Consider the following 25690-nt stretch of genomic DNA (forward strand, 5'->3'; position numbering starts at 1 on the left):
ATAACGCGCACACACACACCACACCGTGTGATGTATGGCGGATCTTTAACGGCGAGAAGATTCAATCTCGCCGCGCTCATCAATTCACGACCTCGTATAATGGGCCGTCTAACTAGCGCAGATAAAACTTTGTGTTAAAGTCGGCCCGGGAAAGTTTTTGCGATAATATTGCTGCGTATGACCGGCGCGTTAAAGATCCGGAGATCCAATTATCCGGTGATTTGTCAGTGTTACCTGGCTGTCCCCTTTTGGTAAGAATTCATCTTCTCCACTTCCTGATTCAGAGGTACAACTAGAAACGAGAGGAAATAGAAGTGTCCCCTTTAAGAGGCTTGGCTATACCCCTTATGTTGAGGTCATCACTGGGTCTCTGTGCTTCTCTATGCAATGCAGGCAGATCATGGCTGGTGGGAGGAGCCAGCAGGGTGTTGTTCATAGTTTACTGGTTCTACTTTAAGACAGAATATCGAGGCGTTTTTTTTTTTATGTTCTCTTTTATTCTCCATGAACTCCTCATTCCTCGTAGATATGTTCCCCGATGCCGACAAAATTACTCCCCCCTCCCTCCTCCACCCCCCCCAGTCTTCAAAAACCCATTTATTCGCCGCCGCGATGGCTGCGTTTTCCGCAGCTGTTATTTTTCAGCGAGGACGGGCCGGCCGCTGTCACTGCGCTGCCTGATTGATATCATCTCCTTCTTCCCTCATGGACTGGCTCTGCGGGAGGATAAATAGAATTTATTGTGAAAACAGGAACCGCCATTACTTCACGTCGCATCATCGCAAACCGAGTTACCCACTTAAGGGAGCGGGCGAGACGCCGCGCGCCAGACTCTGTGTCTCGCGCGTTATCTACCATCGCCGGCGTGTTTTTTTTTTTTTTACGAAAGCGCAGGGACGGTCCCTGTGGTGCTGCTAACAGGGCACTTCCAGGGATACGCCGCCTTGTGAAGACAATGTGTGTTTTGTGTCAATTCCGTAACGCGCCTGCTCGATCGGCGAGCGGCTACGGGGAAAACAAAACACCCTTTAGACTCCCGAAAGATCCTTCCAAATCGTTTTTCTCATTTCAGCCGGAGAAAACTGAGCCGCATTCGGGATGAAAGCGGAAATCTGGCTTGCTGTGGCTGCTTTGGACAAGAGTGGGCGGGAATTGGGAGAGGAAGAGGCGGAGGATAGAACGTGTCCACCCAAACAGCAGGGAAGAGGCGGGGCAGTGACACAAAGAAAGGCCAAATTAAGTCGTTCTCAGAAAAAAAGGGCAGCACCTGCAACCTATGCTTCTGAAGAAGACTTCAGTAACAAGGTCATCACCTGATCTATGCTTCTGAAGAAGTCCACAGCAAAAGAGCAGCACCTGCATCCTATGCTTCTGAAGAAGTCCTCAGCAACAAGGGCAGCACCTGCAACCTACTGTATGCTTCTGAAGAAGTCCTCAGCAACTAGGGCATCACCATTCACCTGCAACATATGCAACAAGGGCATCACCTGATCTATGCTTCTGAAGAAGTCCTCAGCAACAAGGGCAGCACCTGTAACCTATGCTTCTGAAGTCCTCAGCAACTAGGGCAGCACCAACAACCTATGCTTCTGAAGAAGTCCACAGCAAAAGAGCAGCACCTGCATCCTATGCTTCTGAAGAAGTCCTCAGCAACAAGGGCAGCACCTGCAACCTACTGTATGCTTCTGAAGAAGTCCTCAGCAACTAGGGCATCACCATTCACCTGCAACATATGCAACAAGGGCATCACCTGATCTATGCTTCTGAAGAAGTCCTCAGCAACAAGGGCAGCACCTGTAACCTATGCTTCTGAAGTCCTCAGCAACTAGGGCAGCACCAACAACCTATGCTTCTGAAGAAGATTTCAGTAACAAGGGCATCACCTGATCTATGCTTCTGAAGAAGTCCACAGCAAAAGAGCAGCACCTGCATCCTATGCTTCTAAAGAAGTCCACAGCAAAAAAGGACAGCACCTGCAACCTATGCTTCTGAAGAAGACTTCAGTAACAAGGTCATCACCTGATCTATGCTTCTGAAGAAGTCCACAGCAAAAGAGCAGCACCTGCATCCTATGCTTCTGAAGAAGTCCTCAGCAACAAGGGCAGCACCTGCAACCTACTGTATGCTTCTGAAGAAGTCCTCAGCAACTAGGGCATCACCATTCACCTGCAACATATGCAACAAGGGCATCACCTGATCTATGCTTCTGAAGAAGTCCTCAGCAACAAGGGCAGCACCTGTAACCTATGCTTCTGAAGTCCTCAGCAACTAGGGCAGCACCAACAACCTATGCTTCTGAAGAAGATTTCAGTAACAAGGGCATCACCTGATCTATGCTTCTGAAGAAGTCCACAGCAAAAGAGCAGCACCTGCATCCTATGCTTCTAAAGAAGTCCACAGCAAAAAAGGACAGCACCTGTAACCTATGCTTCTGAAGAAGTCCTCAGCAACAAGGGCAGCACCTGCAACCTATGCTTCTGAAGAAGACTTCAGTAACAAGGGCATCACCTGATCTATGCTTCTGAAGAAGTCCTTGGCAACAAGGGCAGCACCTGCATCCTATGCTTCTGAAGAAGTCCACAGCAAAAAAGGGCAGAACCTGTAACCTATGCTTCTGAAGAAGTCCTCAGCAACTAGGGCATCACCTGCAACCTATGCTTCTGAAGAAGACTTCAGTAACAAGGGCATCACCTGATCTATGCCTCTGAAGAAGTCCTCAGTAACAAGGGCATCACCTGATCTATGCCTCTGAAGAAGTCCTCAGTAACAAGGGCATCACCTGCAACCTATGCTTCTGAAGAAGACTTCAGTAACAAGGGCATCACCTGATCTATGCCTCTGAAGAAGTCCTCAGTAACAAGGGCATCACCTGATCTATGCCTCTGAAGAAGTCCTCAGTAACAAGGGCATTACCTGCAACCTATTCCTCTGAAGAAGTCCTCAGCAACAAGGGCAGCACCTGCAACCTATGCTTCTGAAGAAGACTTCAGTAACAAGGGCATCACCTGATCTATGCCTCTGAAGAAGTCCTCAGTAACAAGGGCATCACCTGATCTATGCCTCTGAAGAAGTCCTCAGTAACAAGGGCATCACCTGCAACCTATGCTTCTGAAGAAGACTTCAGTAACAAGGGCATCACCTGATCTATGCCTCTGAAGAAGTCCTCAGTAACAAGGGCATTACCTGCAATCTATTCCTCTGAAGAAGTCCTCAGCAACAAGGGCAGCACCAACAACCTATGCTTCTGAAGAAGACTTCAGTAACAAGGGCATCACCTGATCTATGCTTCTGAAGAAGTCCACAGCAAAAGAGCAGCACCTGCATCCTATGCTTCTAAAGAAGTCCACAGCAAAAAAGGACAGCACCTGTAACCTATGCTTCTGAAGAAGTCCTCAGCAACTAGGGCAGCACCTGCAACCTATGCTTCTGAAGAAGACTTCAGTAACAAGGGCATCACCTGATCTATGCCTCTGAAGAAGTCCTCAGCAACAAGGGCAGCACCAGCAACCTATGCTTCTGAAGAAGACTTCAGTAACAAGGGCATCACCTGATCTATGCCTCTGAAGAAATCCACAGCAAAAGAGCAGCACAAGCAACCTATGCTTCTGAAGAAGACTTCAGTAACAAGGGCATCACCTGATCTATGCCTCTGAAGAAATCCTCAGCAAAAGAGCAGCACCAGCAACCTATGCTTCTGAAGAAGTCCTCAGCAACAAGGGCAGCACCTGCAACCTATGCTTCTGAAGAAGACTTCAGTAACAAGGGCATCACCTGATCTATGCTTCTGAAGAAGTCCACAGCAAAAGAGCAGCACAAGCAACCTATGCCTCTGAAGAAGTCCTCACCAAGCCCCACCAAGATATGGTAAGTGTCCCGGTGGGGTGCACACTGGCAGCATTTGATGAGCACAGTGGCTGCGTTTGATGGGCACAGTGGCTGCGTTTGATGGGCACAGTGGCTACGTTTGATGGGCACAGTGGCTACGTTTGATGGGCACAGTGGCTACGTTTGATGGGCACAGTGGCTACGTTTGATGGGCACAGTGGCTGCAATTGATGTTTTTTTTTCAGTTTGTTGAGCCAACAGCCGCCACTGTCTGTCAATAAGTCATGGAGGACTTCTATGTAAATATATTGAATATGTAGAAGGGGGAGGGTAAGGTCTGTACACCTATAATTGTATCTCAGCAGGGTTGCGCCGTTCCTCCGCCGTTCTACCTCATCCGGTGATATTATCATAAATCCACGCCGACTGGAGAAATGGATTTGCCTAAATATGTCTCTTAGAACCTGAAAATAAAATCAATCAACTTCAATCTGTTTTGCACCTTAAGGCGAAGTTCACTGGAGCTTCATAAAAAGTGGATACAATATTTATGCCGGCGCGGAAAAAAAAAAAAAGGGCCACGAGTCTCTTCCTAAAGTAAATGAGCTCGGCGGAAGTGGGAGCGCGATCTCCGGGGCGCACAAACTTTTATTTAAATATAATATTTATACAGAAAGAAAGAACTCGTTTTCATAGTAATACCAAACAATAGACAGATCTAAAAATGCACTACAAGTCAAAGTATTCTAGAAACATGGGGGTGGATTCAGGTAGGGGCGCGCAAAACTGCGGCGGCGTAACGTATGACATTTAACGTATGCCTGTAAAGTTGCGGCGGCGTAGCGTAAAAGGGGCCGGCGTAAGCACGCGTAATTCAAATGATCCGGCAGGGGGCGTGGATCATTTAAATTAGGCGCGTTCCGCGCAGAACGTACTGAGCATGCGCCGTCCCTAAAATTTCCTGACGTGCATTGCGGTAAATGACGCCGCAAGGACGTCATTGGTTTCGACGTGAACGTAAATGGCGTCCAGACGACTTACGCAAACAACGTAAAATTTTAAAATAGCGACGCGGGAACGACGGCCATACTTAACATTGGCTGCGCCTCCTAATAGCAGGAGCAACGTTCCGACGAAAACGACTTACGCAAACGACGTAAAAAACTACCGCTGGGCGCACGTACGTTCGTGAATCGGTGTAAGTATGTAATTTGCATACTCTACGCTGACAACTACGGGAGCGCCACCTAGCGGCCAGCGTCAGAATGCACCCTGAGATACGACGTCGTATGAGACTTATGCCAGTCGTATCTTAGGCTAAAGTCGGTGTATCTTGCTTTCTGAATACAGAAAGTAGATACGCCGGCGCAACTTAGCAATTACGCTGCGTATCTATGGATACGCCGGCGTAATTGCTCTCTGAATCTACCCCATTATAATTAACGAGGAGCTCACATTCAACCCAAACCAGCAGGGGATCTGTCATTTAGCAGCAGCTCCACCGCTAAATGAAAGCTCCCTGGCCAGATTCCATTTTCCATTGACTAAATATGGTAATTTGGTCATAACCTTAAATTCTACACCAACCTGCAGGCGATCTGTCATTTTGCAGCAGCAGTAGAACCTCCACCACTAAATGACAGATCCCTGGCCAGATTCCATTTCCCTTTTTCCATTGACTAAACGTGGCCATAACCTTACTATAGAAACATAATAATTAGGGATAGGCTTGCATTCTACTCCAACCAGCAGGGGATCTGTCATTTTGCAGCAGCAGCACCTCCACCACTAAATGACAGCTCCCTGGCCAGATTCCATTTGTAAACAAACTAGATGGGGATGCAGGGTGACATCATTGATTAAATATGGTCAGAACCTTAGTCTAGAAGCATAATAATTAGGGATAGGCTTGCATTCTACACCAACCTGCAGGGGATCTGTCATTTTGCAGCAGCAGCAGCACCTCCACCACTAAATGACAGCTCCCTGGCCAGATTCCATTTCCCTTTTCCATTGACTAAACATGGCCATAACCTTACTATAGAAACATTATAATTAGGGATGAGCTTGCATTCTACACCAACCAGCAGGGGATCTGTCAATTTGCAGCAGCAGCAGCAGCACCTCCACCACTTAATGACAGCTCCCTGACCAGATTTAATTTGTAAACAAACTAGATGAGGATGCAGGGTGACATCATTGACTGAATATGATCATGACCATATTCTAGAAACATAATTAGACATTATCTCACATTCAAACCAAACCAGCAGGTGATCTGTCATTTAGCAGCAGCTCCACCACTAAATGACAGCTCCCTGGCCAGATTCCATTTCCCTTTTCCATTGACTAAACATGGTCATAACCTTACTCTAGAAACATTATAATTAGGGATGAGCTTGCATTCTACACCAACCAGCAGGGGATCTGTCATTTTGCAGCAGCAGCACCTCCACCACTAAATGACAGCTCCCTGGCCAGATTCCATTTGTAAACAAACTAGATGGGGATGCAGGGTGACATCATTGATTAAATATGGTCAGAACCTTAGTCTAGAAGCATAATAATTAGGGATAGGCTTGCATTCTACACCAACCTGCAGGGGATCTGTCATTTTGCAGCAGCAGCAGCACCTCCACCACTAAATGACAGCTCCCTGGCCAGATTCCATTTCCCTTTTCCATTGACTAAACATGGCCATAACCTTACTATAGAAACATTATAATTAGGGATGAGCTTGCATTCTACACCAACCAGCAGGGGATCTGTCAATTTGCAGCAGCAGCAGCAGCACCTCCACCACTTAATGACAGCTCCCTGACCAGATTTAATTTGTAAACAAACTAGATGAGGATGCAGGGTGACATCATTGACTGAATATGATCATGACCTTATTCTAGAAACATAATGATCTCACATTCGAGCCAAAACAGCAGGGGATCTGTATTTAGCAGCAGCAGCAGCAGCAGCAGCTCCACCACTAAATGAAAGCTCCCTGGCCAGATTCTATTTGTAAACAAACTAGATGAGGATGCAGGGTGACATCATTGACTAAATATGGTCATAACCTTACTCTAGAAACATTATAATTAGGGATAGGCTTGCATTCTACACCAACCTGCATGGGATCTGTCATTGTGCAGCAGCAGCAGCACCTCCACCACTAAATGACAGCTCCCTGGCTAGATTCTATTTGCAAACAAACTAGATGAGGATGCAGGGTGACATCATTGACTAAATATGATCATGACCATATTCTAGAAACATAATTAGACATTATCTCACATTCAAACCAAGCCAGCAGGGGATCTGTCATTTAGCAGCAGCTCCACCACTAAATGAAAGTTCCCTGGCCAGATTCCATTTCCCTTTTCCATTGACTATGGTCATAACCTTACTCTAGAAAAATTATAATTAGGGATGAGCTTGCATTCAACACCGACCAGCAGGGGATCTGTCATTTTGCAGCAGCAGCACCTCCACCACTAAATGAAAGCTCCCTGGCCAGATTCCATTAGTTAATAAACTAGATGGGGATGCAGGGTGACATCATTAACTAAATATGACCATATTCTAGAAACATAATTAGAGATTATCCCACATTCAAACCAAACCAGCAGGGGATCTGTAATTTAGCAGCAGCTCCACCACTAAATGACAGCTCCCTGGCCAGATTCCATTTCCCTTTTCGATTGACTAAACATGGCCATAACCTTCCTCTGGAAACATTATAATTAGTGATGAGCTTGCATTCTACACCAACCAGCAGGGGATCTGTCATTTTGCAGCAGCAGCAGCAGCACCTCCGCCACTAAATGACAGCTCCCTGACCAGATTCCATTTGTAAACAAACCAGATGAGGATACAGGGTTACTTTTTTAGAAAACAATGAAAGATCTGAAGATCTACTCACAGCCGACTCTGAGGACGGTCTGGTGCTGGATTTTCCAGGAAGATCCCTCAAAACAGGAATATAATCCATTGTGTGTGAGATTGAGGTTGTGTAAGACCAGAGAGGAGCCGTTCAGCTGGGAACTGTCAATGTCCGTCCCGTTTACAGTCCACGTTACAGGGAAGTCGGAGTCCAGAGATCCGCACTTTACCACCGCGTCTGAGCCGATCTTCTCGTACTGGAAGTGGGGATCTGTGGGAAGAATAAAGTATCATGGCGTCACGTTAGAGGTCACTCCTCTGGACATACAAACACAATTCATACCACCTTCACAAATCATAACCATCATGTGTTTAATATGCATTTCCCATGATCAGGAGCGCCATCTAATGGTCAAAATGTGGAATTTTCCTGAATCACCTCAATCAGCAACTACAGCCTAACGGCCACTAGAGGGCACCCACCCTGAGAAATGTCATGCGGCCGTTTATGAAGAGTAGGAAGGCGGGAAATAGCTGCGAAGAGACAGCAGGAGATCAGCAGCATGAAGATGCTGCTGATCTCTTGTGGGAAAAAATGGTGAAAACAAGGATTTTAAATAAAAACAACAGTGCAGTGTGCAAAGCAAACGTACAGCCTATGCACATGTTATGGACTCGGTGGCCTTCCTTTCTCTTTCATCTATCTCTTCAATTATCTTTCTTTCTTTGATCTCTCTCGTTATCTTCCATGTATCTTAATTTCTATTTATCTTTCTTTCTTCCTTTTTCTTTTTATCTTTCTTTCTTCCTTTTTCTTTTTATCTTTCTTTCTTCCTTTTTTTTCTTTCTATGAATCTTTCTTTAAGTTTCTCTTTCTTTCTTCTCTGTAATTACCTTTCTTTGTTTGTATGTATCTTTCTTTCTTCCATTCTTTTTGATTCTATGAATCTTTCTTTCTCTCTTTCCTTCTTTCTTTCTTCTCTTTAATTACCTTTGTATCTTTCTTTCTCCCTTACTTTTACTTTCTATGTACCTTACTTTTTTACTTTCTTTTTCTTTGTATATTTCTTTCTTCCTTTTTCTTTGTATCTTTTATTTTCCCTTTCTTTGTGTATCTTTCTTTTTCTTTGTATCTTTCTTTCTTTCTTTCTTTATTTTTCTTTGTATCTTTTTTCTTGCTTTCTTTTTCATTCTATGAATCTTTCTTTCATTTTTCTCTTTCTTTTTCTCCTTCTTTCCTTCTTCTCTTTAATTACATTTCTTTCTATGTATCTTCCTTTCTTCTACTTAATTACCTTTCTTTCTCTTTCTATTTCTCTTTCTTTCTTTCTCCCTTTCTTTTTCTTTCTATGTACCTTTCTTTTTTACTTTCTTTTTCTTTGTATCTTTCTTCCTTTCTTTTTCTTTGTATCTTTTTTTCTTCCTTTCTTTCTTTTTATTTCTATGAATTTTTATTTATTTTTTCTCGTTCTTTCTTTCCTTCTTTCTTTCTTCTCTTTAATTACCTTTCTTCCTTCCTTCCTTTTTCATTCTATGACTATTTCTTTCATTTTTATCTTTCTTTCTTTGAACCATTTCTTTCTTTCTTTCTTTCTTTACCTTTCTTTCTTTCTATGTACCTTTCTTTTTTACTTTCTTTTTCTTTGTATCTTTCTTTCGTCCTTTCTATTTCATTATATGAATCTTTCTTTCATTTTTCTCTTTCTTTTTCTTTCTTCCTTTCTTCTCTTTAATTACCTTTCTTTCTACGTATATTTCTTTCTCCCTTTCTTTTTCTTTCTACGTATCTTTCTTTCTCCCTTTATTTTTCTGTCTACGTATCTTTCTTTCTCCCTTTATTTTTCTTTCTACGTATCTTTCTTTCTCCCTTTCTTTTTCTACGAATCTTTCTTAAATTTTTTTATTTTTTTTCCTTTCTTTTTCTTTCTTTCTTCTCCTTCTCTTTAATTATCTTTCTTTCTTTTTTTTTTCTCTTTAATTATTTTTCTATTTTTCTATGTATCCTTTCTCCTTTTTTTTTGTTTGTTTTCAGCGCAAGTGCCTGATTCACCAAGCACTTGGGTGTAAACTTACGGTGTAACGTAAAGGCGTCCAGCGCAAGCCCGCCTAATTCAAATGGGGCGTGTACCATTTAAATTAGGCGCGCTCCCGCGCCGGACGTACTGCGCATGCTCCGTTTTGAAATTCCCGCTGTGCTTTGCGCGAAGTGACGTCGTTTTTTTTGAACGGCGACGTGCGTAATGTACTTTTGAAATTGAAATTCGACGCGGGAACGACGGCCATACTTTAACATGGCTCGTCTAAATTTAAGCCATGTTAAAGCAGCCGTAACTTTGCGACGGGAAAAAACGACTAGCGACGACTTAAAGAACGCGAAAACCTTTGTGGATCGCCGTAAAAGCTAATTTGCATACCCGACGCTGGAAAACAACGCAAACTCCACCCAGCGGCAGCCGAAGTATTGCAGCCTAAGATCCGAAGGCGTTCACCTGTCGGATCTTAGCCAAAAGCCGTCGTATCTTGTTTGTGAATCACAAATAAAGATACAACGCAGCAAATTTGAAAATACGCCGGAGTATCAGTAGATACTCCGGCGTACTTCTTCTGTGAATCTGGCCCCAAGTATCTATCCATCTATCTATCTATTGATGCTCTGCTGTAGATTTCTTTCTTTCTTTGTAATTCTTTCTCTCTATTTATCTTTATTTACCAATTATCTATCTATCTATCTATCTATCTATCTATCTATCTATCTATCTATCTATCTATCTATCTATCTATCTATCTATCTATCTATATATCTATCCCATATCTATCTATATATCTATCTGTGCAGTGCTGTGGATTTGGCCCCTGGCTCCAGTAGTTCCTGTGGCCCCTGGAATTCAGTTGGAGGTTTCGGAGTTCCTAGCGGAGGAAGTCTCCAGTTTACAGAGAATTAGGATCTCTTTCATGTGATCACAGAGGGAAGCTCTTGTGGCCAGTCTTTTCCGGTGACCTCTGACCCAGCCGGCTGACCCCTGCTCACACACTAATCTGTTGTCACGGCTAAACCCCATGAATAATAGTCCCCGGAGAGAGAATAAAGCCGGTGACTTGTCCTGAATGTTCCCCTATGGGGGAAGTTCCTCCACTGACTGCGCAGGCGCAAACTTCCCGACGGAAATCCCCGAACCTCGCCCGGCATCCAGGCTCATTCTTTAACATCCCCGTGGATTGGAGGATGTTAAAAAAAGAGCCAGGAGGCCGAGCGAGCGAAGCGAGCCGTCCGAGCGCAGCGAGGACGTGAGGCCGACTGGCCACTTACCTCACTATCCACGTCGCCCTGGATGCCGGCCGCCGTTCGGGGATTTCCGTCAGCAAGTTTGCACCTGCGCAGTGCTTGAAGGAACTTTCCCGATGGCTGGAACCATCTCAGCGCATCAGTTCGCGCATGCGCTGGAACTTCCACGATAGCTGGAACCAGCATGTCAGATCACCGGCACAATCCTCAGGGGCCTCCACATCATGTGTTGGGAAGAAACCAGCTGAGCAATCCAGAAGAATTACACAAACAACTAAATTACTTCAGTGCTTGTCTACTGAAAACGGACCACAGGCCTCAATCCAACCACATCACACCAAGTATTAAAGGGTCACTCCACCCCAAACTCAAATCTCAGTATTTTCTGGATGCTGGAGAGTAAATCCCTGACTCTATTGGTAAGTTCCCACCATCCCTGTGCTGACTTCTTGGGTCTGTACACTGACTGTACCCATTATGAGAGGTTCCCACCATCCCTGTGCTGACTTCTTGGGTCTGTACACTGACTGTCCCCATTATGAGGGGTTCCCACCATCCCTGTGCTGACTTCTTGGGTCTGTACACTGACTGTCCCCATTATGAGGGGTTCCCACCATCCCTGTGCTGACTTCTCGGGTCTGTACACTGACTGTGCCCATTATGAGAGGTTCCCACCATCCCTGTGCTGACTTCTCGGGTCTGTACACTGACTGTCCCCATTATGAGAGGTTCCCACCATCCCTGTGCTGACTTCTCGGGTCTGTACACCTGCTGTGCCCATTATGAGGGGTTCCCACCATCCCTGTGCTGAGTTCCTGGGTCTGTACACCTGCTGTGCCCATTATGAGGGGTTCCCACCATTCCTGTGCTGACTTCTCGGGTCTGTACACTGACTGTACCCATTATGAGAGGTTCCCACCATCCCTGTGCTGAGTTCTCGGGTCTGTATACTGACTGTGCCCATTATGAGAGGTTCTCACCATCCCTGTGATGACTTCTCGGGTCTGTACACTGACTGTGCCCATTATGAGGGGTTCCCACCATCCCTGTGCTGAGTTCCCGGGTCTGTACACCTGCTGTGCCCATTATGAGGGGTTCCCACCATCCCTGTGCTGAGTTCCTGGATATGAACCCCTTTCTGTGCCCATTATGAGGGGTTCTCATTATTCCAGTACTGATTTACTGGATCTGTACCCCTAAGGTGCCCATTATGAAGGTCTCCCACCATCCTTGTTCTGAGTGAAGTCAACCTGGAGGTGACCCTCAAAATATATGTGTGGATTGGGACTGTCTCTTTGCTGGTCTGAGTCTGTCTCCTTGCTGTTTTAAGTTTGTGTCTGTCTTTTTGCTGGTCTGGGGCTGTCTCCTTGATGATCTGGGACTGTCTCCTTGCTGGTCTGGGGCTGTCTCCTTGATGATCTGGGACTGTCTCCTTGATGATCTGGGACTGTCTCCTTGATGATCTGGGACTGTCTCCTTGATGGTCTGGGGCTGTCTCCTTGATGGTCTGGGGCTGTCTCCTTGATGGTCTGGGGCTGTCTCCTTGTTGGTTTGGGACTGTGTCTGTCTTTTTGCTGGTCTGGGGCTGTCTCCTTGATGATCTGGGGCTGTCTCCTTGATGGTCTGGGGCTGTCTCCTTGATGATCTGGGGCTGTCTCCTTGATGGTCTGGGGCTGTCTCCTTGATGGTCTGGGGGTGTCTCCTTGATGGTCTGGGGCTGTCTCCTTGCTGGTCTGGGGCTGTCTCCTTGCTGGTCTGGGGCTGTCTCCTTGCTGGTCTTGGGCTGTATGCTTGATGGTCTGGAGCTATCCCCTTGCTGGTCTGGGGCTGTCTCCTTGCTGGTATGGGCCTGTCTCCTTGCTGGTCGGGGGCTGTCTCCTTGCTGGTCTGAGGCTGTCTCTATATCCCATCACCAACCACCCCCACGAACACCCACTCCCCATCTTCGACACTCCCCTCCCCCCCAGTTTAAAATGCCCGGGCCTATTTTTTGTCCCAGTCTGGGCCTGCTAGGAGCCCATTTATAATAGATGTATAATGTAACCACTCCAACAGTCTTGAAGACCCGGTCATGACCGACTTTTAGCTGCCAATCCCATGTCAAACCCTAGTTTTCTTTCTTTTTTCACTCCTTCAATTTATATTTCTTTGTCTTTCTTTGAATCTTTCTCTCTCTTTTTATTTATCTTTCTTTGCATCTTTCTTTCCTCGTATTTATCTTTCTTTGTATCTTTCTTTCCTGATATTTTTCTTTCTTTGTATCTTTCTTTCTTTCTCTCTCTCTCTCTCTCTCTCTCTCTCTCTTTCTTTGTATCCTTCTTTATTTCCCTGTCTCTATTTCTTTGTATCTTTCTCTTTTTTTCTATTTATTTTTCTTTGCATCTTCTTTCTTTCTTTCTTTCTTTCTTTCTTTCTTTCACTGTATCTTTCTTTTTTTCTCTTTCTTTCTTTGTATTTTTTTTCTCTTTGTTTCTTTTTTTCTCTTTCTCTTTATTTCTTTATATCTTTCTTTCTTTCTCTCTCTTTCTTTATTTGTATCCTTCTTTATTTCTCTCTCTCTCTTTGTATCTTTCTTACACATTCTTTCTTGCTATGTATCTTTATTTCTTTCTATGTATCTTTCATGCTTTCTTTGTATCAATCTTTCTTTCTCTTTTTCTTCATTGTATATTTCTTTTTTTCTTTGTATCTTTCTTTTTCTTTCTATTTTACTTTCTTTCTTGCTATGCATCTTTAATGCTTTCTTTGTATGTATCTTTCTTTCGCTTTTTCTTCACTGTATCTTTCTTGTTTTCTATGTATCTTTCTTTTTATTTCTATTTTTATTTCTTTCTCTCTCTCTTTCTCTTTTTCTTTCTTTGTTTCTCTCTCTTTTTTTCTTTCATTCTTTCTTGATATGTATCTTCATTTCTTTCTATGTATCTTTCATGCTTTCATTGTATGTATCTTTCTTTCTCTCTTTCTTCATTGTATCTTTATTTTTTTCTTTGTATCTTTCTTTTTATTTATATTTTTCTTTCTCTCTCATTCTTTCTTTCTCTCTTTCTTTCTTTCTTTCTTTCTTTCTTTCTTTCTTTCTTTCTTTCTTTCTTTCTTTCTTTCTTTCTTTCTTTCTTTCTTTCTCTCTCTCTCTTTGTCTCTCTCTCTTTCATTCTTTCTAGCTATGTATCTATTTCTTTCTATGTATCTTTCATGCTTTCGTTGTATGTATCTTTATTTTTATTTCTATTTTTCTCTCTCTTTCTTTTTTCTCTCTTTCTTTTTTCTTTCTTTCTCTTTCTTTCTTTCTTTCTTTCTTTCTTTCTTTCTTTCTTTCTTTCTTTCTTTCTTTCTTTCTTTCCTTCTCTCTTTCATTCTTTCTTGCTATGTATCTTTCTTTCTTTCTTTCTTTCTTTCTTTCTCTTTCTTTCTTTCTCTTTCTTTCTTTCTTTCTCTCTTTCTTTATTTCATTCTTTCTTGCTATGTATCTTTCTTTCTTTCTTTCTTTCTTTCTTTCTTTCTTTCTTTCTTTCTTTCTTTCTTTCTTTCTTTCTTTCTCTCTTTCTTTATTTCATTCTTTCTTGCTATGTATCTTTCTTTCTTTCTTTCTCTCTCTCTCTCTATATATATCTTTCTATTTTTCTTTCTTTCTTGCTATGTATTTTTATGTATTTCTATGTATCTTTCATGCTTTGTATTGTTCTTTTTCTTTCTATTTTTCATTTTTTCTTGGCTGTGTACAGCTTAGTGATGACGTCACCTTTTGTGGTTCTTCCGTATTACCGTTATATTTGCGGCCGGAGTTTGGCTTTATGGCTGAGCCACCCGACCCGTATAAAACATTACAAGGAAAGTTTACTTTGTATCGGTTTCAAAATCACTTAGCCTGACATGAATACGATGACGACTAACAGCCCGTCCAATCTCTCATACCGATCCGCGTATTAAGAGCGTGATAATTAATAATCTTAATGTCCCCGCCATCTCTCCAATTCCTTTCTCAGTTAATTATAAGACGTCTTGCATTCCTGCCAGCTAATAGATCACAATGTTCTTTTTTTTTGCTCTCAACAAATGCAGAAGAGGGATCTATTAATTTGTTTTATTGTTAAAAGATGTTTGCTAACAGCCGCCAGTATAAACTCGCTGCTTATCGACAGGCTGGAGACTTCATTTTTTTTATTTTTACTTGTTTCCAAAGAAAACTTTTATTGGTAGTGACAACCTCAGAAAACAGACGCTTTCTTAAAGCGATAAAGTCCCAAAATAATGCTGATTTTACCTTCCTTGCCCATTTTTAAATAATGCCTTTCTATTTTCATTACATACCCTATTTAAGACCCAGGGATATCATCACTGGCCCGGATTCAGGTAGATTTGCCCCTTATTTACGGAGGCGCAGGGCAGCGTTTTTGCCCTGCGCCCCCGCAAATTTACTGCGCTACCCGCGATTCACGGAGCAGTAGCTCCGTAAATTGCGTGTGCGCTGTGTAAACTTGCCCTGCGTAAGGGCGCCTAATGTAAATGATCCCGTAGGGGGCGGGAATCATTTAAATTAGGCGCGCTCCCGCGCCGAGCGTAGGGCGCATGCTCCGTCGGGAAACTTTCCCGACGTGCATTGCGGCTAATGACGTCGCAATGACGTCATTTGCTTCAAAGTGAATGTGAATGCCGTCCAGCGCCATTCACGAATCACTTACGCAAATTACGTAAAATTCGAACGTCGCGACGCGGGAACGACGGGTATACTTTAGCATTGGCTGCCCCTGCTATTAGAAGGGGCAGCCTTACGCTAAACACGCCGTACAGAAACGACGTAAATTGCGTACGCAGGGCTCGCGCAACATTGTGAATCGGTGTTAGTATGCAATTTGCATACTATATGCTGACCACAATGGGAACGCCCCCTAGCGGTCATCGCAAGAATGCAGCCTAGATATGCGTGGCATAAGAGCCTTATGCCATGCAGATTTTAGGCTGCAGTCGGCGTAACGAGGTTCCTGAATCAGGAGCATTCGTAACGCCGGAGCAAGTAAGCAATTGCGCTGTGTAACCTATGGTTACACAGGTGCAATTGCTACTTGAATCTAGGCCACTGGGTCTATGTTCCTCTCTATGGAGGCAGATCGTGGCTGGTGGAAGGAGCCAGCAGGGTGCTGTACATAATTCCCCTAAAAAAACAAAAACCCTTTGTGTCAAAAGTGTCTGATGTGTCCGCCATAATGTCGCAGTCCCAATAAAAATCGCAGATCGCCGCCATTACTAGTAAAGAAAAAAAAATAATAAAAATGCAATAAAACTATCCCCTATTTTGTAGACGCTATGGCCCGGATTCACATACATCGGCGCATATTTATGCCGCCGTAGCGTATCTTCTTTACGCTACGCCGACGCAGCGCAGAGAGGCAAGCACTGGATTCACAAAGCCAGTGCTGCCAAATCTGCGCTGGGTTTCCAAGTCGTAAGTCGGCGTAAGTGGAAGTGGGCGTGAGCCATGCTAATGAGGCGTGACCCCGTGCAAATGATGGGCCGAGCGACAGACAGATACGAATCGCCAACTGCGCATGCGCCGGGACGTGGACGCATCCTTCTGCGCATGCTCAGAATCACGTCGGAACAACTGCCTAAGATACGACGGATGACGGCGTGAACGGAACCTACGCCCAGCCCTATTCACGTCCAACGTAAACGACGTAAAATACGACGGCTTGTGTTCCCTGGTCCATACCTTTGCATGAGTTGCGCCTCCTATATGGGGAATAACTTTACGCCGGACGTACGACTTACGCAAACCGCGTATATTATGCGCCGGGCGCAAGTACGTTCGTGAATCGGCGTATCTCCCTCATTTGCATATGTGCATAGAAAATCAATGGGAGCGGCAAATGCGCCCAGCGGAAATATGCGCCTACGATACGACGGCGTAGGCAAACTACGTCGGTCGTAGGAAGCCTATTTTTAGGTGTATCTTAGTATGTGGGTCGGCGCATAGATACGACGGTGAACATTTGTACTTACGTCGGCGTATCTTAGGATACGTCGGCGCAAGTGCTTTGTAAATCCGGGCCTATAACTTTTGCGCAAACCAATCAACGCTTATTGCGATTTTTTTGCCAAAAATATGTAGAAGAATACGGATCGGTCTAAACTAAGGAATTTTTTTTTTTTTTAATTGGGATATTTATTATAGCAAAAAAGTACAAAATATTGTTTTTTCTTTTTTTTCAAAATTGTCGCTATTTTTTTGTCTATAGCGCAAAAAATAAAAGTCGCAAAGGTGATCAAATACCACCAAAAGAAAGTTCTATTAGTGGGAAAAAAAGGACACAAATTTCGTTTGGGAGCCACGTCGCACGACCGGCAATTGTCAGTTATAGCAACCCAGTGCCGAATCGCAAAAAAAATGGCCTGGGCATTGGGCAGCCAAATCTTCCGGGGTTGAAGTGGTTAACTGAAAGTTACGCGGTCGTGCGACGTTGCACACTAACAAAATTGGCGTCCTTTTTTCCCCACAAATAGAGATTTCTTTTGGTGATATTTGATCACATCTGCGGTTTTTATTTTTTGCGCTATAAACAAAAATAGAGCGACAATTTTGAAAAAAACAAAACAATATTTTTTACTTTTTGTTATAATAAATACCCCCCCAAAAAATAAACAAATTTCTTCATCAGTTTAGGCCGATACGTATTCTTCTACATACTCTACAAAAAATCGCAATAAGGGTATATTGATTGGTTTGCGCAAAAGTTATAGCGTCTACAAAATAGGGGATAGTTTTATGGCATTTTTATTATTATTTTGTTTTTACTAGTAATGCCGGCGATCAGCGATTTTTAGTGGGACTGCGAAATTGCTGCGAACAGATCGGACACTTTTGACATATTTTTGGGACCATTGACATTTATACAGAGCTAATAAATAGCCACCGATTACTGTATAAATGACACTGGCAGGGAAGGAGTTAACACTAGGGGGCGACCAAGGGGTTAAATGTGTCCTAGGGAGGTGTTTCTAACTGTATGGGGGCTGGGACTGACTGGAGGAGGAGAGAGATCACTGTTCCTGATTACTAGGAAGAGCAGATCTCTCTCTCTCCTTCCCTGACAGAACGGGGATCTGTTTGTTTACACTGACAGATCCTCGTTCTGCCTGTCTCCGGAGCAATCGCGGGTGGCCGGCGGACATCGAGATTGCCAGGACCCTCTGGTTGGCTCCCCCTCTCGTGAATGGGCGCACGCACGCCGCCGGAGGCACGCGTGCGCCCACAAATTGCTGTGTACGCGCCCAACGTACAATGCCGGTGATTCGCACAGGGGGAGCCAACTTGCCGCAGTATAGGCGGGCCGTAACTAGTGATTATTAGCCAGATTCAGGTTGGGTTACGCCGGCGTACCAGTAGATACGCCGGCGTAACTCGGAATCTAAGCCGTCGTAAGTTTAAGTGTATTCTCAAACTGAGATACACTTAAACCTAGCTAAGATACGACGGCCTGCGCCGTCGTATCTTAGGGTGCAATATTTAGGTGGCGCTTCCATTGAGTTCGGCGTAGAATATGCAAATGACTAGATACGCCGATTCACGAACGTACGTGCGCCCGTCGCAGTTAAGGTACGCCGTTTACGTAAGGCGTTTTCCGGCGTAAAGTTATTCCAACAAATAGCTGGCCTAGTCAATGTTAAGTATGGCCGTCGTTCCCGCGTTGAAATTTGAAAATTTTACGTCGTTTGCGTAAGTCGTCCGTGAATAGGGCTGGACGTAATTTACGTTCACGTCGAAACCAATACGTCCTTGCGGCGTACTTTGGAGCAATGCACACTGGGATATGTACACGGACGGCGCATGCGCCGTTCGTAAAAAACGTCAATCGCGGGTCACCAATCATTTCCATAAAACACGCCCCCCATCCTCATTTGAATTAGGCGCGCTTACGCCGGCCACATTTACGCTACGCCGCCGTAAGTTAGGAGGCAAGTGCTTTGTGAATACAGTACTTGCCTCTCTGACTTAAGGCGGCGTAGCGTAAATACAATACGCTACGCCGCCTTAAAGATGCGAGCCCCTACCTGAATCTGGCTATATGTACGTCAGCAAGGGGCCCAATGGAACTTACTCCCTTTTGGTTCTCTGAGCCCTGATGAAGGGGCAGTGCTGCCCTGAAACACGTCGGATGTGTCATGTGATGTTGTTGACTCTTTGGTGCTCTTTTGAGTGACTTCCTAGAGGAGATCCTTGTATGATGGGGGGGGGGGGTGTGCTGCCTTGAAACGCGTCGGATGTGTGATGTTGTTGACTCTTTGGTGCTCTTTTGAGTGACTTCCTAGAGGAGATCCTTGTATGATGGGAACAGTCAGAGCCAGTGAGCTCATAAAATTAGTGTATTATATTTTTACTCTGAATGGATAGGTGCTTGAATTCCCAACACTGCTTGGACAGGCTTTCTTCATATGTAGGGATCGGGGTAGGGATTAGTGTTGCTCACGAATATTCGCATTTCGAATATTCGTTACGAATATGGCATATTCAAATATTCGCGAATCACTCGAATTTCGCGGCCAAAATTTGCTATTTCGAATATTCGTATTTTTTCAAATTAATTTTGAAAACAGATCACATCCTATCGACGTCTAAAAGCATTGCTGGTATGATTCGAGACCCTGGGCCGAGTAGCTAAGCTGAGGCGATCCTTTTATGTTGCCGAATATTCGCAATCGCGAATATTCGATTTCCGAATATTCGCGAATACTTTCTCCGCCCTTCTTTTGCATCAGAGCCAATCAGAGTTCTCCTACCACAGTTGTCAAAATCTCGCAATCAATTTCGCATTCGCATTAGCGAAATTTCGATAAAATATCACCAATATTCGATTTCCGAATATATTCGCGAATACTTTCTCCGCCCTTCTTTTGCATCAGAGCCAATCAGAGTTGTCAAAATCTCGCAATCAATTTCGCATTCGCATTAGCGAAATTTCGATAAAATATCACCAATATTCGATTTCCGAATATTCGCGAATACTTTCTCCGCCCTTCTTTTGCATCAGAGCCAATCAGAGTTGTCAAAATCTCGCAATCAATTTCGCATTCGCATTAGCGAAATTTCGATAAAATATCACCAATATTCGATTTCCGAATATTCGCGAATACTTTCTCCGCCCTTCTTTTGCATCAGAGCCAATCAGAGTTCTCCTACCACAGTTGTCAATCATTCGCATTAGCGAAATTTCGCAATTTTTTTTTTTTTTATAAAATATTACGAATATTCGATTTTAGCGAATATTTCACGAATATTCGTCTATATATTCGTAATATATCGCGAAATCGAATATGGCGTATTCCGCTCAACACTAGTAGGGATGGGTCAGGTTTAGTGATACATTTAGGGATTTGGTTATCATAATACAAGGGACTGAATAATAACATATAAAAGGTGACAGTGCGGGGGGGTCCAGGGAGACGCGTTGCATAGCTATACAAATAATGACTTGTCCTGGTCACATGACCAGCAGACGTCTCGCTAATTGATCATTAACCTCCGAGCAGCGTGACGCACTCCCTTCGCTAATAAGGTTAATGAATTATGTAAATGGTTCCTAATGATTGAATAGCGGTGTCACCATTGTAATAAGAACTGGAGGGCGACCGCCGCATCTATAAATCTGTGTATAGCCCAGAGGTGAGCCTGGATACTGTGTGATGCGGGAATTCTTGGTATCTGTATGGACTCTGCACAGTACTACTTCTCTTGTTCTGTATACCGGGGGTAATTCTTAGTATCTGTTCTTATCCTGTATGTATGGGCTCTGCACAGTACTACTTCTCTTGTTCTGTATACCGGGTGTAATTCTTGGTATCTGTTCTTATAGCTAGATTCAGGTAGCCGGGCGCATCTTTCCGGCGGCGTATCGTATCCTATTTACGCTACACTGCCGTAAGTAAGTGAGGCAAGTACTGTATTCACAAAGCACTTGCCTCCTAACTTACGGCGGCGTATCGTATATGGGGCCGGCGTAAGCGCGCCTAATTCAAATGAGGATGGGGGGGGACGTGTTTTATGTAAATGTTTGGTGACCCGACGTGATTGACGTTTTTTACGAAAGGCGCATGCGCCGTCCGTGTACATATCCCAGTGTGCATTGCTCCAAAGTACGCCGCAAGGACGTATTGGTTTAGACGTAAACGTAAATGACGTCCAGCCCCATTCACGGACGACTTACGCAAACGACGTACATTTTTCAAATTTCGATGCGGGAACGACGGCCATACTTAACATTGGCTAGGGGGCAGCTTTATCTTTACGCGGCGTAACTCTTACGGAAACGGCGTATCTTTACTGCGCCGGGCGCACGTACGTTCGTGAATCGGCGTATCTAGTCATTTACATATTCTACGCCGAACTCAACGGAAGCGCCACCTAGCGGCCAGCGGAAAAATTGCACCCTAAGATACGACGGCGTAGGAGACTTACGCCGCTCGTATCTTAGCCTAATTTAAGCGTATCTGGTTTCCAGAATACACTTAAATTTAGAACGGCGTAGATTCAGAGTTACGTCGGCGTATCTACTGATACGCCGGCGTAACTCTCTATGAATCTGGCTATTATTCTGTATGTATGGACTCTGCACAGTATTACTTCTCTTGTTCTGTATACCGGGTGTAATTCTCGGTATCTGTTTTTATTTTGTATGTATGGGCTCTGCACAGTAGTACTTCTCTTGTCCTGTCAGGTGTAATTCTCGGTATCTGTTTTTATTTTGTATGTATGGACTCTGCACAGTACTACTTCTCTTGTCCTGTTGGGTGTAATTCTCTGTATCTGTTTTTATTTTGTATGTATGGGCTCTGCACAGTAGTACTTCTCTTGTCCTGTCGGGTGTAATTCTCGGTATCTGTTTTTATTTTGTATGTATGGACTCTGCACAGTAGTACTTCTCTTGTCCTGTCGGGTGTAATTCTCGGTATCTGTTCTTATTTTGTATGTATGGGCTCAGCACAGTAGTACTTCCCTTGTCCTGTATGCTTGGTGTAATTCTCGTTATCTGTTCTATAGAGAGGCTCTGTTCTGGCACTCCAGTAGAAATGGCGGTTTTGGCGGCGGACATGCCGCGTCTGGCGGATCTCTCCAGGAATGGCAGCAGGTTAGCGCTGAACCCCGGCTCACATCTGTTCATCTCTTCATTAAATTGTCAGGCTAATTGTTTTCCTTGTCTGCGCAGCAGATTCGCCTCCTCTGGGGAACCGGAAACAAGTGCGCCGGTTCAGGCAGAGACGTTTTACGAGATAAGAGATATGGAGGGAGCAGATAAGAGTCGGCGCTCAGCTGAAGAGATGCCAGGTCCCCCGGGGGAGGGGCACTCCGCACACATCTATCCTGGGGGCTTCACATTACAGGCCTGCTAATGTCATCTGCCGCCATCCCCGGCACACGCCGTACCTGGGGGGGATCGTCCCCGGAATTGTATAAAACGCAGTCCACCTGCACACTTCATATTTTGTTTTGATGTATCCTTATCTGGTTATTTAATCTTCACTTAAAGTGTATGTTCATAGTTCAATCTATCATTTATGGCCACTCTCATGGTCAGGAGTCAGGCTCGGGGACCAGTAGCTTTTGCGATAGAGAGGTTCCCACCGACCAGCTGGTTAAATACGCAAGCAGGTTACCCTGACGGAGGACACGGGCTCAACTGAGGTGCGGGATCTAAGCACTAACCGGTGTTTACCAGAGCTCCTGATGGTGGAGATGGGTTCTGCTGCATGTTAGTACCAGGTCATGGTCCTCAGGATCGTTCCACCAGGAGGTGAGCAAGCCTGAGTCCAGTAGCAGATATATCAGGTAGGGACCAAGCAAAAGTGTAGTCAGTAAACAAGCCAAAGGTCAGTAACAAGTGGTGGGAGGTTGGCATTAAGCAGAAGTGTAGTCAAGGAACAAGCCAAAGGTTACCTGTAAGGGGCCTGAACATTTCCAGGGGCCCGGTCGGAGGTGGAAGAGTTCAGATGACATTGTCATTTATGGCTTTCAGCAGCTGAGATGGCACTGTAATTATCGGCAGCAAGGGCTCTGGTTGCAGGTTGGGATCAAGCAGAAGCATAGTCAAGGGACAAGCCAAAGGTCGTTAGAAACTAGTTGCTGGTGGTTATCAAGCAGAAACGTAGTCAAGGAACAAGCTAAAAGGTCAGTAACAAGTGCTTGCAGGTTGGGATCAAGCAAAATCATAGCCAAGGAACAAGACAAAGGTTGATAATGAGAGGCTGCAGGTTGGGATCAAGTGGAAGCGTAGTCAAGGAACAAGCCAAAGGTCATAACAAGTGGCTGCAAGTTGGGATCATGGGAAAGTATAGTCAAGGAACAAGACAAAGGTCAGTAACAAGTGGATGCAGGTTGGGATCACGGAAAGCATAGTCAAGGAACAAGACAAAGGTGGATAATGAGTGGCTACACATTGGGATCAAGTGGAAGCGTAGTCATAGTCAAGGAACAAGCCAAAGGTCATTAGAAACTGGTTGCTGGCGGTTATCAAGTGGAAACGTAGTCAAGGAATAAGCTAAAGGTCAGTAACAAGTGGTTGCAGATTGGGATCAAGCAGAAGCGTAGTCAAGGAACAAGCTAAAGGGGGTTGCAGGTTGGGATCAAACAAAAGCATAGTCAAGGAACAAGCCAAAGGTTAGTAACAAGTGGTTGCAGGTTGGCATCAAGCAGAAATGTAGTCAAGGAACAAGCCAAAGGTCGGTAGCAAGTGGCTGCAGGTTGGGATCAAGCAGAAGCATAATCAAGGAACAAGCCAAAGGTCGTTAGAAACTGGTTGCTGGTGGTTATCAAGTGGAAACGTAGTCAAGGAACAAGCTAAAGGTCAGTAACAAGTGGTTGCAGGTTGAGATCAAGCGAAAGCGTAGTCAAGGTACAATCTAATGGGGGTTGCAGGTTGGGATCAAGCAAAAGCATAGTCAAGGAACAAGACAAAGGTCAATAATGAGTGGCTGCAGGTTGGGATCAAGTGGAAGCGTTGTCAAGGAACAAGCCAAAGGTAGGGAAAAAGTAGTTACAGGTTGGGATCACGAAAAGCATAGACAAGGAACAAGACAAAGGTCGGTAACAAGCGGTTGCAGGTTGGTATCACGGAAAGCGCAGTCAAGGAACAAGACAAAGGTCAGTAACGAGTGGTTGCAGGTTGGGATCAACTGGAAGTGTAGTCAAGGAACAAGACAAGGGTCGATAATGAGTAGTTGCAGGTTTGGATCAAGTGGAAGCGTAGTCAAGGAATAAGCCAAAGGTCGGTAACAAGTGGTTGCAGGTTGGGATCAAGGGAAAGCGTAGTCAAGGAACAAGACAAAGGTCAGTAACAAGTGGTTGCAGGTTGGGATCACGGAAAGCGTAGTCAAGGAACACGCAATGCATCAATCTATCTATGGTAATTAGAGAGTGACAGGATGGGGGGGGGGGGCGGCGCTCCAGCGCCCTTTATGGATGCACCGCGGCTGCGCAGGCCTACAAAGAGTTAACTTGTGGATGCATCTAACGAATAATCACATCGGGCGACTGGGACCCTTCACCTGCGCCCCGGAGGAAGCCCAAGACTCATTTGCCAGTGGCCCCCGTTAATGTAGAAGCGCTGCATTGATGATGTGACTGTCAGATGCGGTATGATTAGATCCAGATTCCTATTATTCATGTGTCACAATGTGACAGCTGCAATCTCTGATTCTTCCTCTACAACGGCACCGCGTCCCCCAATGACAGGAGGATCCTCCGACTGCCGGATGAAGGGGCTGGAGAGGCGACATCCACTGCCGGGAAATATTCAGATTGCCATTGCCTGTCTGCTGTGTTACATCAAGGTGTTTACTATTACTACGAGGCCATTGATGTTATATAGCGATGGCTGGTCATGGTTGGCAGGGATGGGGGGAGGAGGTAAGGCTTCCTCTGGATGAAGACAAACCCACGTCTTTTATTGAACCGAGTTCTGTAATTAACTTAACATGTTTTTTCCCTGGGTCACATGACTGAGGCTCCATGAGATTGAGGCTCCAAGAGACTGAGGCTCCATAAGTCTGAGGCTCCATGAGACTGAGGCTCCATGAGACTGAGGCTCCATAAGACTGAGAATCCATAAGACTGAGGCTCCATAAGACTGAGGCTCCATGAGACTGAGGCTCCATGAGACTGAGACTCCATAAGACTGAGGCTCCATAAGACTGAGGCTCCATAAGACTGAGGCTCCATAAGACTGAGGCTCCATAAGACTGAGACTCCATAAAACTGAGGCTTCATAAGACTGAGGCTCCATAAGACTGAGGCTCCATAAGACTGAGGCTCCATAAGACTGAGGCTCCATAAGACTGAAACTTCATAAGACTGAGGCTCAATAAGACTAAGGCTCCATAAGACTGAGACTCCATAAGACTGAGGCTCCATAAGACTGAGATTCCATAAGACTGAGACATCAGAAGACTGAGGCTCCATAAGACTGAGGCTCCATAAGACTGAGGCTCCATGAGACTGAGGCTCCATGAGACTGAGACTCCATAAGACTGAGGCTCCATAAGACTGAGGCTCCATGAGACTGAGACTCCATAAGACTGAGACTCCATGAGACTGAGGCTCCATGAGACTGAGACTCCATAAGACTGAGGCTCCACGAGACTGAGACTCCATAAGACTGATACTCCATAAGACTGAGGCTCCATAAGACTGAGACTCCATAAGACTGAGACTCCATAAGACTGAGG

At 44.7% G+C, this 25690-nt stretch overlaps 1 protein-coding gene across 4 annotated transcripts in view; it reads right to left on the reverse strand.

Moving 5' to 3' along the window:
* CNTFR (ciliary neurotrophic factor receptor) overlaps positions 1–25690 on the reverse strand; it is a 504096-nt gene that overhangs the window by 205865 nt on the left and 272541 nt on the right. For all 4 annotated transcript variants that reach the window (XM_040335631.1, XM_040335628.1, XM_040335629.1 and 1 more), the window contains one exon: positions 7739–7969. In XM_040335631.1, coding sequence (XP_040191565.1) covers positions 7739–7969 — 231 coding nt within the window. The remainder of the gene's footprint in view (positions 1–7738; positions 7970–25690) is intronic.

The sequence above is a fragment of the Rana temporaria genome, chromosome 1 (genome assembly GCF_905171775.1).
Source record: "Rana temporaria chromosome 1, aRanTem1.1, whole genome shotgun sequence".
In the NCBI taxonomy this organism is placed as follows: Eukaryota; Metazoa; Chordata; class Amphibia; order Anura; family Ranidae; genus Rana; species Rana temporaria.